At 47.0% G+C, this 17,076-nt stretch overlaps 1 protein-coding gene across 2 annotated transcripts in view; it reads right to left on the bottom strand.

Moving 5' to 3' along the window:
• PRDM6 (PR/SET domain 6) overlaps nt 1-16,830 on the bottom strand; it is a 79,235-nt gene extending 62,405 nt beyond the window's left edge. Inside the window, exons 1-3 of one of the 2 annotated variants that reach the window (XM_056514663.1) lie at nt 16,601-16,830; nt 15,403-15,936; nt 5,530-5,837 (exon numbers count right to left, since the gene is read on the bottom strand). In XM_056514663.1, the coding sequence (XP_056370638.1) occupies nt 5,530-5,837; nt 15,403-15,928 (834 nt within the window). In that variant the 5' untranslated portion in view covers nt 15,929-15,936; nt 16,601-16,830. Of the gene's footprint in view, nt 1-5,529; nt 5,838-15,402; nt 15,937-16,289; nt 16,349-16,600 lie in introns of those variants that run through there. The other variant, XM_056514662.1, reaches the window with a different exon arrangement.
• Between the last annotated feature and the right edge of the window lie 246 nt (nt 16,831-17,076).

Below are 17,076 nucleotides of genomic sequence, written 5' to 3'. Positions count from 1 at the left end.
CACCACCTGGAAAAGCACACAGCACTATTTTGCTTAATCAGATCTATAATAAATACATTATTAACCTCAGGCCCACAACACATATTGGATACTTGTATAGGTCACTAAAGTACTGCCTTTATTTACCAGTTTTGAATCAAAAGTTGGCATAAATAATTGCCTGTTAATAGTATCATAAATTAATTGCAATTTCAGACCTTACAAACTGGTCTCATCCAACAGTGGAAATTGCTTTTATAATTAATTAAATGAAAATATCAGATTTTTCCATAACACTGGTGCCTAGTCAGCAACACAGAAAGGTAGTGGTCAAATAAGGACAGAATTGAGCTTTTATATTTGTTTGTGTTCCACTTCAGTATTTTTACATATTACATAATGAAATCTCCAAGGTGAGATTATGTGCCATGGCAAAACAGATAGTCCCTGCATGATCTAGCAATTTAGAAAATATTTTTTTTTCTGGGAATAGCATGTGTCCAGACGCATGCATGCTCCATTCAGTCCTTGGAATTCCTGTTTTCAGTAACACTGTTAAAATTCTGGGGCTGTATCCAACTCCAAACACCAAATTTTGTGCCAAACTTCACTTAGTTCAATAGGAAGAGAATCTGTCCCAGTGCCAAATTAGATTTATTTTGTAGCACATGTGCTTAGGCATACAATACATACATTGTGTAGACAGAAAACATACCAAAAACATGGAGATACATGAAGATCATGTATGAGAAGGTCTTGTACAAATCACAAGTCTTCTAAAAGAAACATCAGAGTCTTTTTAGCTTTTCTAAGAACAAAAATTATTAAATATAAAGTACCTTCCACACTTGGGATCCCACTAAATTTTTATGGGCCTTAAGAAAGGAGTTTGTAGCTACAGAAGTCATCTGGGAAACTGTGTTAGTAAGTGATCCAGAAATGCCAATGACAGAGGCTGCTTTGTAGATGCTTAGTGCAGTTTTCTTCTAAGGTACACAAATTAAGGAAGCTGTGGTGCTGAACGTCTTTTTACTGAGCTTATGGCTTAGCATGCTACTGACCACAACATTAGGGACATTTTCCCACAGCACAGGAACTTAAAATCCATGTAAGAATAAAAGTTACTGGGCTTTTTCAGTGGAAAATAAATGCAAGGATCACACATCACACAAAGTCCTCAGAAATGGCAAAACAAGAAAATAACATAACGCTAACTGTTACTCTGAATCACTCAAGATACAATAGTGAAGTAACTAAGGAGGTTTTTCAAAACAAAATTACTTGAATTTCATGAACATGACAAATTTGAAATAGGGCTGACAAGCAATCTGGAATACTAGATGACGGACTGCCGAGAAACATAATTTTCACTTTATTAGAACAACAGCAAGCACATAATTCTATCCCTCAATGCTTTTCTGTAACAGCAAATTTAGTCCAAAACTGCAGCCTAGAGAATCTGAATAGGGATCTATCAACATAACTGGAATGAGTGCTTCATTTGAAGGGTAAGGATTCTCTGTGCATATTAATTTGTTAAAAAATACTCATTATTTCTGCACGGGCCCTGGCCATCGTGCATCCCAGCAAAATGCCTGCTCTTGGTCCAGCAGAAGGCAGAGGAAATATTTTCTTTTGCTTCAGCTGAGGCACAGGAAGGCCAATAAGTACCCACATGGTGCTTTATTAAGATGACACTGGCACTCTTTCTTGTGCCAGTTAATTTGGAGGGGAAAGGGGAGGGAAGGAAGCAGGGGAAGAGAAGGAATTTTTTTTAGGGGGAAAATCATTACACAGGTTTACCATTTTATATTGCTAATGAACACCCTGATACATATATGTATGTATATATTTATATACATATAACTTTGCTCATTCCTGTAAAAAAAAAAAAAGAGCTGCATATGAGAAATCATTACTTCCAAAAATGCAAAACTTCAATTAAGTAAAGTTGAAATAAGTGAAATAATACATTTGACATTCTTAGGCTGTTGCAATTAAAAAAAAAAAAAAAAAAAGCCATTTGACCACTCATGAAAGAAGAAAGAAGAGACAGCAAACTCTTTATCAGGCACATGAAGAACAGGAAACTATAAGACTGTATCCTTTGATATGTCTGTCAGTAAAAGTTTTTTCATGTAAGCTGCATTTGCTGAGGAAAAAAACATTTACAAATTAGCTGTTTCCAGAATTAACAGTTTAAATTTGGGATCCTGAAAAATTTCTACTTCTGAAATGTATGTACATTTAAACCTCAGTGTTTTATTCTAATAGAATTTAAGTGTATATCATATGCATTCCTTAAGTCTACTCTTATTAAACTTTGATGTTAAACAGAAAGGGGAAACCATGTGCAACTAGATTAATTTATCTCCAGGGAGTAAGGACACATTAATAATTGAGATAATGTTTTCGTATATGTTGGAATCAAGTGTGCCTTTCCACTTCTTTATTAGAAAACACATTAGCAGAAAATTATCTCATTCTCATCAGTAAGACCTAATTGCTAAGAAAGTCTCTGTTTCTTTGCAATAACAAAAGGATTATTCTCACTACTTTAAAAAAAAAAAAGGGATCAGAAACATTATCAAGCACTGCTGGAATAAATGCCTGTATTACCAAAGAGACTGTTTATTTAATACACCCAGTCCTGTTTTTGTTTTAAACAAATCAGAGTTTATTGTATTTTTATAAAATACAAGCAAACTCTGGTTATAGAAGTGGGCCAAAGGGGGAAAAAAAAGCACTACAACTGAAATGACTAATATTTTTGGCTTTCTGAAAGACTGATCTTTCTGTAAGTTATAAAAAATTATCTTGGCTAATTGTGAGAGAACTCAATAATTTCCCATGAACACCCATAGGTGTCAAGGCCTGTTGTGAGGTAATGGAATGGTATGTAATTTACTCTGAGTCGTTGTACATTATGCTGTATGGATTACATACAAAGCAAACATCGAGTGCATGGTGGGAACACTCGTGCAGACAGGCTGAAGCATATTTCCACAGCATTGAACTATACATCAAATGCAGTGCTTCTGATGTTTCCCACAACAAAGAGTATTAAAAAAAAAAAAAGCAACCGAAAGAGTAACTATGTTTAAAAGTGTTTGCCATAGCCCTTCTGTTTGCCTGGTGTACACAAAGAATTGTAAACTAAAACAAATATCTATCAACTTTACAGCGCAGTGCTGAGAGTAAAACATTAAAATGCAAGTTTTGGTACTAAAAATGTAAAATTCTCTCCATAAGGTCCATCAAGACCTAATGCTGAACAGCTGATCTGCAGACAGATTTGCATTTGCAGCTGTCTGGGAAATACTGGTGGAAGAGAATTTACTAAAGTCACAACTTAATAAAGGGATTATGATGATACATTCCTTTATCATTTACAGTGATTTAATCCACAGTCCTATGCCATGTAGACTAAATGAACACAGACTATTTAGATATATACTGTCATTTGGTCTTACATATTTTCATGGATCAGGTTTTTTAATATCAGACACACTTTCTGATTACTTTCTTTTAATATATTTTTCTTTATTAAACATTGGTTTCTGATAGATAAGGTGCCCCAAACTGAAAGACAAAGCAAACAAGAAACAGCAATATTTTGGCTAGAACTTAGAGTATGTGTTTCTTTGATAACAGTTTTTGTCATTGACAGAAATAATCCAAGACCATGAGCTGCCCAGCAACACATTATTAAATCAAATTGAATTCTTATTTTTCAGATAATTCAATTAAAATACATGCATTAATTTTGCTAGCCAACAGGAAATCTGTGTTGTATGCTAACAGCACAAGAGTAATCCTACACAAAAACTCAGCTGACAACCACTTGAAGCCTGAATCTGGTACATACAATAGTACTGGTTTTTATTTTTTCCTTAGCATATTTTTGATTTTTGTTTTTAATTTTTTGAAAAAGCTTTTTTCATTGCTTCAAAACAGCTTTTAAGTAACCTGAAATAGGAGTTTAAATTCTTGCTTATTTAAAAAGATATTGTCAAGATTTGCAAATTCACTCGCATAAAACTAATTAATAGGTTTTTAAAAATGGAATTGATTATGTAAATATTTAAGAAAGATTATCTGACTCCATTTCTTTTATATACATTTCAGTATTTTATATAATATGTGGATCTGGCAATCTCATTTTACTGTTATATATTCTGTTAATTAGACTAGTCTAAACCACAATACCCGTGTTAACAATTAGAGCCCCCACCATCATTATAAAGTGTTCCATAAAGAATATTTGATTGATAATATATCCCAAAATACTGTAATTACAATCACTTTGGTAGGAACAGATTTAAATCCAAATTATCAATATCTGCTGTGCAAGAGAAGTTCCACTTCCACTGGAGGCAGCCACAAAATTCCCAATTCATCCAGTTCTGAGACTGATCTTTTTAAAGTGAAAGTCTCCTTCTTGCCACAAGAACATTTTTGGGCAACTACCTTGAGACAAAGACCCTGATGTGTTGTTTAGTATTTGTTTACACCTAGGAAAGCATAGGAGCTCCTGCTCTTCCACACTACAAATATCTCTCAAAGATCCATTCACTTTCACTGTACACACACTGAAGACAGCAAAAACACTGCAGCTTCGTGGATTCCTTATATTCTGAAGATTTGGATTTGATCTGGATAAGCAGATACTACAGTTCTACGGGCGTGTTTCTACTGACTGTTGCAGTTTGTTTTGAGGCAAACAGAGATTGCAGCTACAGAGAACTAAGCAGAACTAAAAAAATTATACCTCCCAGTACAAATCAAAGAAGAAATTAATAGCAAATGGCTAGGAAGAGAATAAGCTCTTTCTGACACACAGGCATTGTAGGTTTTCCCTAACAGGTATCACTGTTACCCTCTCCAAGACAGATATTATTTAAAAAATAATAAATAAATAAATAAATAAATCAACTTTGAGATATCTGAAAGTGGCTTTCACACAAAAGTACTGGAAACTTCATTAGGGGAGTGCATGGTAGGGACAGGACCAGAGCTGTACTAAACAGAACGAGCCCCAACTCCTTCACTCTGCAGAGGGCTGTAGAGCAGGGTCCTGGGCAGGTTTCTGCAGCTTTCTTGGACTGGCTGGGGGCCACAGCAATGGTGCAGCACTCCATCCCAACTCACATGTGCTGCTCTAGCATGCTACATCTGGGGATGCGACCCGAGGGCTCCGTCAGCTCCTGTAACTCAGGCCAAAATACAGAAAGCACTGGGTGTTGTAAAAGTTTCAGACTTCTCTGATCAAGTCTCTCAAGCACACATTACAGCACCTCCAGCAGTCAGCTCTTCCTGTGCAGACCAATCGGAGCTCTGTGCTGCCCACTGGCTTTCTGGCTAGCTTTATCACAGAACGGCTTTCCTTGCACTGGCTACACTTTCAAACCTACTTACGCTATTTATGTGAATTGTGGGTCTGCTTGCTTATTTTCGTGGCTAGTTCTGGTGTTAGCCCTGCATACAGTCACACCCCACGTTCACCTCAAAGAGACGAGATTTGACAAGGAAGGAAAGACCATAACTTACTTCCCAGAGGTGCTGCGTGTTCCGGATGGCGCCGGCTTGGACCTTCTCCGGCAGGAGCAGGATTCCCTGGAAGGGCCCGATCCAGGTGCCCTGCTGGATGCGCTGGGCGGCGCAGATGCCGTAGGCCAGGCCGGGCACGGTGCTGGTGCACAGGCACACCTCGCGGGGCAGGTCGCGGAGCCACTCGGGGATCTCGGGCGGCGGCGCGGCGGCGGCGGCGCTGCTGGTGCCCACCAGCCGCCGCAGCGAGTGCAGCGGGCCGTGCATGGGGCACTCGCCGTTCCGGTTGTCCGCGCACATGTCGCAGCCTGGGGACAGGGAGGGGAAGGCGCTGTCAGCACGGTCCTTCGGCGGCACGGCCGGCGCTCGGACGCGCCGTGCCTTTGGTGCGCTCGGGCTGGGTGCCCAGACCGCACCAGAGCCCCGAATAAGAAATTCCAAAGGCTGAGCAGAAATCCTGCGCTACGCTAGCCTGCAAGCCTGGTGTATTCACAAACCTGCCAAGATTCATTTACTTTAACAATGTTTTTAAAGATGAATTTTTTGACTAATATAAATAGGCCAGCTAAACCATCCCAGTGTGTTTCAGTGAGACATTTTAAAACAGTCACAGTGCCTTACAAGTCCTCTCAACTGCCTTACCACAGCCCAAGGGCTTAATGGGAACAAGATTTAATTTAATCCTTATTTTAGATGAACATTTGCTCTGCTTTTTACATTAACATGTGTGTGTGCATGCCTGTCTGTTTGGAAAATAAAATAAATAAACCAGAACCTCGTGAATGACAAATTGGAGCCTGCGTGCACATTTACTTTCCTAAAGACAAATCAAACCTTAAAACTGAAATTATGCAGCAAATTCTACTAGTTCCTAGCACTCATTTGAAATGTTATGTATTGAGTGAAAATGCGTGTTCTTTGCTTGTTACATGTAACTGAAGCCAGGCAAAAGACCAAAACAGCACGTCTGAGTTTGTGAGCAATTCCTGTGAAAAAGACCCATTTATAAAAGTGTTGATTTCCCTAACTGTTGCTAATAATGAATGATGTGCCTCTATTTTGGGAAGATCCTACCATGACTTCTCTTTTCTGAGCAAAGAAAATTTTGGTTCAATGTGTCCACCGCACACTGTTCCACACACCACAAATGTACATCTTCCAGGAAAATGTTTCATGTTCAAGAAATTAATTTCTCTGGAGATATGCTGAGTTAACACAACAATGTATCCCTTGAAATAAGTTGCCATCCTCTTCACATTTCATTTTTGTAGCACAATAAAGGTTTTTTTATAAATTTGTTCCAGAAATACAAAGAAAAACCCAGTAATTATGGTGTAGTACTCTTGTAGCAAGTCCTACATCTTTCTCCTAATAATTTTATATACCACTCCTCATAAAAACAGAGCACAGCATTCACTACAGAAGCTGGAGTTTCTTGGTCTATGCCACAGATTTAGACTTGCTAGACTGCCTGCAACCACAGTTTCAATTCTCAGGGGCCCTGACTCAGATGTTCCTCTTTCCAAAGTGGATGTACTGTGTATTAAGTAGGCCTCTTTCCTACAGACCCTTCAAAGGAAAACCTGCCCCTCATTTCAGCATAAGCTGCTAAAGCACAATAAATGATGCATCTTCAAATTTTGGCTTCTATGAGTATTCTCCAGTTTTAGACATGCTACATAAACACTTGTTCCTGTAATCCTCTTTTAAATTTTACCATTGAAAAAGTGGTTCAAGAGTTCAGCAACAAGACATTGTCACTAATTTATACGTGGAAACTAATTTCTCTCAAGACCATTACACCTTTGGGTCTTGCAGAAAACACATGCCTCCAGCTGGTGCTCCTCTGTTCAAATTCCCTACCTGCAGCAGCCATCCTTCACAGGGCCAGGCAGGAGGCAGGAGGCAGGAGGCAGGAGGAGGCAGGAGGCAGGAGGAGGCAGGACGAGGAGAGAGGCAGGAGAAGGGAGGAGGCAGGAGGAGGCAGGAGGAGGCAGGGAGGAGGCAAGGAGGAGGGAGGAGGCAGGAGGCAGGAGGCAGGAGGCAGGAGGAGGGAGGAGGAGGCAGGCGGAGGCAGGAGGCAGGAGGAGGCAGGAGGAGGCAGGCAGGAGAAGGGAGGAGGCAGGAGGTAGGAGGGAGGAGGAGGGACGCAGGAGGAGGGAGGCAGGAGGAGGGAGGAGGCAGGAGGAGGCAGGAGGAGGGAGGAGGCAGGAGGAGGGAGGCAAGAGACAGGAGGCAGGAGGCAGGCAGGAGGACGGAGGAGGCAGGAGGAGGGAGGCAGGAGGAGGGAGGAGGCAGGAGGAGGGAGGCAGGAGGAGGGAGGAGGCAGGAGGAGGGAGGCAGGGAGGAGGAGGGAGGCAGGGAGGAGGCAGGCAGGAGGCAGAAGGCGGGAGGGGGGAGGAGGCAGGCAGGAGGAGGGAGGCTGGAGGAGGGAGGCAGGAGGAGGCAGGAGGGAGGAGGCAGGAGGAAGCAGGAGGAGGGAGGCAGGCAGGAGGCAGGAGGCAGGAGGAAGCAGGAGGAGGGGGGAGGCAGAAGGCAGGAGAAGGGAGGAGGCAGAAGGCAGGAGGAGGGAGGCAGGAGGCAGAAGGCAGGAGACAGGAGGGAAGAGGCAGGAGGAAGCCAGAGGAGGGAGGAGGCAGCAGGAGAGAGGCAGCAGAGCCGGCCGGCACGGCAGGACAAAGCCACCTAGTGGGGACGGTGCTTACGCCGTCAGAAGCCTTGGCTGACTTTGGCTGGAGGTGCAATTTCGCCTTGCCTTAACGATATAATCCCTGCCGCAAAACGACTTCTGTCGGGCTGAACCGCAGCTGCAGAGGGGTTTTGCTCTCTCAGCCACGTCAATTAGAGGTGCATGCAGGATGGAATTTTCAGGACCCCAGGGGAGATATTTCTGGCTAGTCCTAAAAGAGTGCAGCAGATATTCCTACAACCATTCTGAGGCATGATGAATAAAAGGCATCAAGTATATGCTGGGGGGTGGGGGGAGAGCAGCTGGGGTTTTTTTGTTTTTATTTCCACAGCTAGTTTGGAAAGTGAGGTACCACTACTGCATCTTTTCTTGCCTTTGCTCTTCAAAACTAGTCATCAAGAAACCCTGTGGTTTTGGCACATCCAAAGATGTTAGGGGCAGCACTGTGGTTTGGCACTGGAGGTCACATAGGAAAGGATCCCAAATAGGAAAAGGGAAGAAAAAACCCCAAACAAGAAAAAAAACAAACCCGCAATCCGAAATAGTTTGGCATGTGATAAACTCTAAACAGATTATGGCTGAACTCTATGATCTACACTTGGACTTGATGACTTCACAGATCTTTTCCAACACAAATTGTTCTATGATTCTATGAAGCTGGCATCTACCCACACAAGTTAGAAAGAAAACATCTTACAGGAAAACTGAGAGCTTAAAGAAATTATGTCTAACCATGATGTCAGTTAGCACCTAGGGTAGGCCCTTGAATTCTAACTGTTTGCACTCCTTCAATATTTTCTAGATGTGTAACCCTCCTCAAAACTAGCTGATTACAATGGCTTTCTTAGAGGAACTGTATCTCTGGAGAAATTTACATTAAACATGCTCAAGTATCTTCATGACTACAGTCACACAATTTCAGTGTCAAGTTCTTGCATCTGGCCACTAGATATACGTAGGTTTTCATGCGCAAAAATTTCAGTACCTGCCTAGAACAATAATTTCTTAACTTCATCCTGACTATTCGTGTGCATGAATGTGGGTTAAATATTTTATTTCTACATTTCCAAGAAAAAGAAACTAAGAAATTGTCAAGAAGTATAAACAAACCCTGTGTCACTGTCATTTGCCCTTACAGAAAGTCACACTTGGTGATATTTATTTTCCACTGTCCAAAAACAGTGGTAATGTCTTAATGCTTGGCAGTCACTGTATCTGATCCCCTGCTGTGTTCCTTTCCCTTTGTCCTGCCAAAGTTGAAAATTTGGAAAACGGAACATCTTTTGAAACTGTTTTGGCTAATGGCTTGTTGATGAGAAGGAAGGAATCTGTCTTTAATACTAAGCAGTACTGAAATTCGTCTCAGTTTCATGCTTTATACATTTAACTTTAGTTGTTGGGTAGTTGTACAAGTAAAATCTTAAAGAATTCTCATAAATGTTATAAGGAATGGAAGCCATCCTAGCTATATTTTACTGTGCATGGAGTAAAAAGCTACTGTGCACCTTTTCCTCTTCTGTGACTAACTTTCGTGTAATAATGTGGAAGTGTCCATTTAAAGACCATAACTGTAGTATATTCCTTTGCCTCAGAGAATAAGGGAAGGATTTTCTTCATATAAGATTAGGGGAAAACACCAAGAACTCCAAGACTTGCACACTATCCTGCCTCACAGAGGATCAACAGCATCATCTTTGTATACTGCAGAGCACGATGTGACACACTGCACAAACGTGCTTAACAAGACAAGGGAAAAAAAACAGGGGTTTGGGAGGGAGAGTGCTTGCTCCACTGACACCACCAGAGTCTCCAGAATGGATGGTGGCCACCATGGGCCCACCTGGTGTGGGGAGCTCACACGAAAGGGATGCTTGTGCAAGTGAGAACTTCCCAGGGGATGGCCACACAGGGTGACAAGTGGAGGTGCACTGTGCCCTTCCTCCGGTTTTGGCCTCAGAGAGCTGCTGAGTGTGAGCACAGGGCTTCACTGAGAACAGCTGAAATGGGTAATTCCACTGTCTGTAATAGCATCAGTCAAACCCCAAATCAAGTCAAGAAGAAGCAAGAAACGTGAGAAAATTGGAGGACTTGCTGAAAATGGAAAAATAAAGGAGGACTGCAGCCAGAGCAGAGTATGTCCTGATAAAATCTAGAGATGTGGAAGGTGAAGTCAGTGGGAATACTCCATTGCAGGCCCAGATACAGCCAAACACTTTGGAAGGAGACCAGTTTCTTATTTTATACCTTCATATTCTATAGATAAGGAGGATTAAGGAAAGGAAGATGCAAGAAAAAGAAAATTAAAGGATTTCCTAGTGGAGTTGTTTGGCAGGGTTCTTATGGAAGGACTGCAATATGTTACTGTTTATGTGCTTCCAGAGAAATGAATGCAGTGTAATGCCAATACTATAACTCGGTGTAAGTACACTTTAAAGTACTAAACCTAGGCAAAAAGACGTATCATTGCCCCCAAAATGTAATTTTAAACACGCACCAACATAAATAACACTACTACTGCACTCTTTAAAGCAAATCTGAAAGGAAAAACCTTTCGTCAGTGAAAACTAGGGTTTAACACAGTGTTTTTACCAGCAAGCCAGCTGTAACAATAAATGAAAGAAATACATTTTTTTTCTCGGCAATAACATGCTTCAAAGGTGCAGTTAGACTGGATACCTGCAGTTTACTGGTATTAAAGAAGGGTGGCCTCTGACCCTCTGCTTCATAATTCACCACAAGCATGCAGGTATCCAGTGTAAGTGGCCATCATTTCACATGGTATTACTCACTTACAAGTATAAATCACTACGACTGCCCCTGCATCCCTGTCTGGGCCCGGGTACCCAGCTAAGCAGGAGGGAGGGCTGGAAGCGACAGTACCCTTTCGTTTCCTGCGCTTTCCAGGGAAGCACAGCCTCCCCCGCGCTTCAGTTCCCTCATCGATGAGCTGGTATCTACCTCCTTTCACCATATTATTGGCAGTTTCTTTCAGACTGCCTCGCCGGAGGCAGACTTTCGCGGGCACGAAACACAGATGCGCTTTCCCGTCGGGCGGCCTCTATTTATTCACTTATTTACTCTAAATACCCTTTGACCGCTGACCCACGGCCGTCCCCGGGTGCCGGAGGGCCTCCCCCGTGTCTCGCAGGGTTTGCGGTCCCTGGCCGCTCCTTCCCCCCGGCCGCACGGGCGCTGCTCTCCGCCGCTCCCGGCGGGGCCAGGCGCATCCCGCTCCGCTCCTCCGGGCACGATGCTGCTCGAGAACCCGCCTGGGCGCCCCGGAGGGAGTCAGGGGGCCGCTCCGCCGGCAGAGAGCTGTCGGGTTATTTTAAGAGGCGAGTGAGGGGCGGATTGTGGAGGTGGGTTTGATTTTCTCTGCCTTCATACTGTTAGGTATGAATGAATTAAATTTCCGTGTCAGGTATGAGAAGGGTAGGAGAATATTGTGTGTAGATAAACCTTGCCACCCTCTGCCCCTGAGAGACCCCCATATACAATGTAGAGATGATGAATAGGCGCTAGGAGAGGAGATCGAAGTTCAGTCCGCACCGGCTCCACTCTCTCCTACAAAACTATAGGGCAATTAATTGTGGCTTGTCCCCTCATCCTTCATCTCCTGGTGGCACATATCGATGGAGATTACTGCTGATGGACCATTTTATCACCCTAAATAAACAGTCACCACCTTCTCTAACCTCAATCTAATGTATGGCTATCCGCTATGTTTAAGGGTGCTGGGTAACTAATGATGTAAAATAGCTAAATCATACAGGTTACCAGCAGTCCAGAGGGGAGAAAAAAAAAAAAAAAAAAAAAAAAAGCCCGAATATTTTCCACACCGATCCACTTCACAACATGTTATACATACACTGTCTCCCCATAAATTGAATGGGAAAAGGCGTGCAAAGTGCTTGGTCGCGTGACACTTCTGTTTACACAGCGTATTTATTACCGCGGCAGGTTGGTGCCTTCTGCTGAAGGTGGGGGAGTCTCGGAGTTCTCAGTGCCGAAGCGTCTCCCCAGAAGCTAGGGGCAAGCCTCCAAGGGAACGAGCTGGTCCCCAGCCCCCGGGCTCGCCCTAGGAGATCTCCTCCTGGCCGCCCGAGCGCCCCTCCCCCAGCACACAGAATTACCCTCGTCCTTCCACATTCAAGGCTGGGAAGCAAACGGTCCCCAGCCGCCTGCCACATTATCGGGGCTTTAACATAATCCCCTTTACTTCCCTGGGAGAAAAGACTGCTGGGCTCTAATTAGGGGTTTCTCTCTTGATTGCTTTTTTTTTTTTTTTTTTTTAATTATTTTTCCCTAGCTAACCCCCTTTCAATTTAAAACAATTACATACAGACGCTTAACCCACAGCTCCTAGGCGGCCCTCGCCCCCCTCCCTCGCCCTAGACCGTGCCATATCCATTGATATTTGACGATCAAGGCGTGTGTCTACTGGGAAGCCGCCGCCCATCCATCTTCCCGCGGCGGCCGCCCGGCGCCGGGCTCTGGGGAGCGGGGCCGGGCGCGGCGGCCGGGACAGCCTCGGCTGCCGCTCGGACTGCCCCGAGAGCCCGGCCACTGCCCCGAGAGCCCGGCCACTGCCCCTGCCCCGCCGCGGCCCCGCAGAGCCGCCGGGACACACGCGGAGTTCGCCTCTCCCGAGCGGGTGGGAGAGCAAGGGGATGCTCGGGATGGACAGGGGTAGTATTTGGGAAAGTAGGGGAAACGGGGTACTCGCTCGGTTAGTGAAAGAGGTGCGGCTAAGATTAGAGCCCGAGAAGCGGACGGAGGCCTGCTGGGCCCGGCAGAGAGGCAGACCGACGCCCCGGCTCCGGGGAGGGAGTTAATCCCGCGGTCTGGGTGTCCGTGCCGGGCTGGGAGAGCCCGCCCGCCTCGGGGTCTCGGAGGGGCTGTCCGGAGGTGGAAGCGCACAAACAAGTACTACTCAAACTAAGGTAGAGGGCTGCTCATCTCACCCAGAGCCCCCACCTCGCTCCCCTCAGACGGGCAGTGAGGCCGGGAGTGATGCGGATCGGGAGTGAGGGTGGGAGTGAGGGCGCTGGGGATCCCGCCTGCCCGCGGGCCGCTGGCGTGACCCCGGGGCGCTCGGGACAGCCAGGCCCGTGCCCTGCCGCTTGTTCCCTTCATCGGGCTTGGAGTGCGTGGCACGGCACGGGCTGCAGTCGCGGCACTCCTTGCACTCCTTCTTCACTGGCAGTTTACTCCTTTCCTTTTCTTGCTCCTTTTTTTTTTTTTTTTTTTTTTTTTTTTTTTTAATAAGCACGATTTGCCCAAAGCAACTGCACTTGGTCCCAGAAGACTGGAACACTGGCGTTGAAAGTTTCGCTCAGAGGCTACTAATAACCCTTGGAGCGAAAGCCTCCCTGCAAACAAGTAAATTATAAGAATGTTTAGATCTAACTGAAGGGGGAAAAAAAAAAAAAAAAAAAAGGGCGAGATGGCTCTGGCTGGCCCCTGCCCGCCCTTCCGACGGCGACGGCTGCCCCGTCAGAGCCGGACGCGATTCACAAGCGTCCTTTCCGCCATCGACCCGTTTGCTTTCCAGAGTCCACCTTTAACATCGCGCTCGAGAAATTATTCAGGCTTCGCCTCCGGCTCTGTGGGGTGCTGTTATTCCACTCACTCCTTAAAAATATTCCCCCCATAAACCGCTTTTTAATATTCCTTCCTCCTTTTAAAACCTCTACCCTTTAGATTTATAGAGCGGCTCCGAGAGGCAAAACATGTATTGTCCGAACTATTCGCTTGTCAATTAGAAGTGCATTTCGGACTCAATTTTCTGCATGAAATTTATAAGACCACATTTTCTTCACCCGAGAACGCAAAATACACGAACAGGTTTGTCTGCAGGGTAAAACTAAGCATGAGGAACTCGCTCAAAATAAAGTCGACGTTCAATATAGAAAGATTTGCAACGTTACGAAGGCGGGAAAAATCTCCACCAAACTCCGACTCAACTTTCCTCCCGCACGTATGCACAGCGCTGAAGATGAAGCATCTATGCAGTTTAATTAATACAGAACAGCGTGTCATGGAAACTTTCAAAACAAGCTCCTCATTTGAAATTAAATTAAACGAATCTGCTGGGTTTTTTCTGGGAGTATGTTTAAGGATTGCTGGTTGGGGGTACCGTTTGTCTGTTCAACAGCCTTCCTTAAACAGACTTTTGGGGAGTGGTGATTGAGAGGGACGACGAAAATAAACAGTTAAATAAATCTTAGGGTAAAAGAGTGTGTTTGAAACAACTAAAAAAAATGCATGGGCCAAAGCCATGTGTTTTAAGAGGGACAGATCTGTGTGCTCTGAATGTTGGTTATGAAACTGATGAGCTAACAGGAGTTCACATAGTTCTTTTCATCCCGTGAATTTCCTCGGTTGCATCGTATTGATAGATACAGGGGGAAAAAAGACAGACAGAACCAGTTTCTAAAATTACAAACCTCTCATCCATACAGATGTTTAATAATGGGGGCGCCCCATCCCCCCACAAAAAACCCTCCCAACTGTATAATTGGCAACAGCAGTATAGAATTCTTTTTAACCGCCAAATCCTAAATTAATTCTGACACCCAAGAAGACTTTTTCGTATAGAAAATCGGCTTTTCTCTTTAAATGACCATGTCATGCTTTTCCGTAGGGGTAAAAACTAAAACCAGCGAGATGCTGACGAGGTCTGAAAGGAAACGATACTCCGAGATAAGAAAGAGGAAAACTTTGCCCTAGACCATCTGATGAAAACTGCAACTTTCCTCCTGCCCATCTCGGAGGAGTAAAATTTATTTCTGTTTCAGCCACGCCTGGGCTTTCCGGGCGGGATTGGAGTGGGACATACAGGGCAAGAAATGACCAGTTTTGTAGCTAGTTGCCCTGAACCTCTGCTGAATCCATTTTCTAAGCAGCCCTCCGAAAGAAATCTACCCCCACCACAGCCTTTCCGGGGAAGCGTGCCTTCCAGGGAAGGACCTGGGCTTCAGAAAGAAAAACTGCTACTGAAGGGTTGCCGGCCGTCTCCTCAAAAGACTGGGAACAACGCAAAAACTAAAGGAAGGGAAAGGCGAGACGGAGGATGCTCCTCTCGGAGTGAGAGCGGTGCAGGCACCAGCTGCGGCCCCAGCCCGGAGCGGAGAAGCGGAGGGTGAGGGGCGCCGGAGGGCGAGAAGGGGCACGATACGTACGGTTGTTGGGGTCGCTGGTGTGCTGGTTCAGGGGGATGATCTCCATGCGCTGCTGCCCGTACAGGTAGTAGTCCAGCTCCTCGGCCGTGCAGCGGTACCGAGCGGCACCACGGTCGCCGCATTTGCCGCCGCCGCTGCCGGCCCCGCACAAATCCTTGCCCTGCAGGGGAGCCGGCGCTCCCCCGGCCGGGAGCTCCGAGCTCTGCAGCGGCCCGAAGACCGGGAGCTGGGTCACGGGCAGGGCGGTCAGACCAGCCAGAGAAGCCGCCGCCGCAGCGACGCAGGACGAGGTGGAGGAGGAAGACGGAGTGGACGAGGAAGAGGAGGAGGAGGCGGAGGAGAGGGAGGTCGGGCGCTGGCGGAGATTGTCAGCCTGGGGCTCGGCTCTCTCGGGCGGCTGGAGTTGGGCGAGGGGCCCGCTGCTTTTGAGCTGGCTACTCTGCGGGAAAAGCTGCTGCCAGTGCTGCAGATAGGCGGGATCCACCTTCAGGAACGCGGATCCGCCGGGATCTCCGGGCTTCAGCATCGCTCTGCCTGTGGAGCGAGGAGGAAGGGGACAGAAGACGTGAGACCCCCGCCCCGCCCCAGCAGGGCCGCCTCGACCCCGCGGTCGGACACACGCTCGGACACAGCGGGACACGCGTGGACTCCGCGCCGCGGCTGTGCGGGATCGGCGGCCGGACCGTGCGCCCGTCCCTTCTCCTGCCCGTGGCCAGGGTCGTCAGGAGAAAACCTCGTCCCTAAAAGCCCCAGGACGAGAAACGTGGTGGCCGGGGCGACAAGGCTGTCCCCCGGTGCCCGCCCCGGAGCACGGGCAGGACGCAGGCGGTGGCGGCCGCCCCTCAAGCCGGAGAGCCCCCCCGCCACCCGCAGGGCGCGCAGCTCACCCCGGCCCGGAGCACGCACTGCCTTCCCTTTTCACTCCCTTCCCTCTCTGCGCGGAAGCAAACGACTCTCCGCTGACAACAGGGAGGAGGAGGAGGAGGCGGAGGAAAGTTCAGTCACACGCACACACGCGCGGGGCTCTCCTGTCCGGGCGCGGCTGTTTTCCGCTCGGGCGTTCACAGGCGGAGGGCGCGGGCAGCGCCCTGCCCCCGGGAGAAGGTGCCCTGCCCCCGGGAGAAGGTGCCCTGCCCCCGGGAGAATGTGCCCCGCTGTGCCGGACAAGCCGGAGGGCCCCGGCCCGGCTCTGCCTTACCTGAGCGGGGAGAGCGCTGCTGCGCGGGAGGCGTGCGGAGGTGCCGGCTGCCCCGGGAGCCTTCGAGCCGGACCGCGGCCGGGAGCCAAGACTTGTCTGGTCTTTGTCCACGCTGGAGCGGGGCGATCCTCCTCCAGGTGCCGGGGACCGGCGGGCCGGCTAGCTGCGAGCCGCCGGGCTCCCTCTGCTGTGGCTGCGCATCGCAGTCGCGGCCGGGCGCTCGGCTCGGCTCTGGCAGGCTCCGGGCGAGACACGTGGGTTTTACGACAGCGCAAAATACAAGTGTGTGTGGTGTGTACGAGAAGGAGGGGAGGGATCGGGAAGTTACCAGCGAGTCTGGATGCAGAGCTCTTTTTTTGGCAACTTCCCCCACTTTGTTCCTAGCTCAACTTTTAAAGGTGCCCCTTTCTTCCCTTCCTTCCTCTTTCCCTCCCAACCCCCAGCCTTCTATCTCTCTCTCTCTCTCTCTCTCTCTC

Source organism: Oenanthe melanoleuca, chromosome Z (genome assembly GCF_029582105.1).
Source record: "Oenanthe melanoleuca isolate GR-GAL-2019-014 chromosome Z, OMel1.0, whole genome shotgun sequence".
NCBI classification, from domain to species: Eukaryota; Metazoa; Chordata; class Aves; order Passeriformes; family Muscicapidae; genus Oenanthe; species Oenanthe melanoleuca.
The sequence above is the reverse complement of the archived record's forward strand: the minus strand, read 5'-3'. Positions and strand labels throughout refer to the sequence as shown.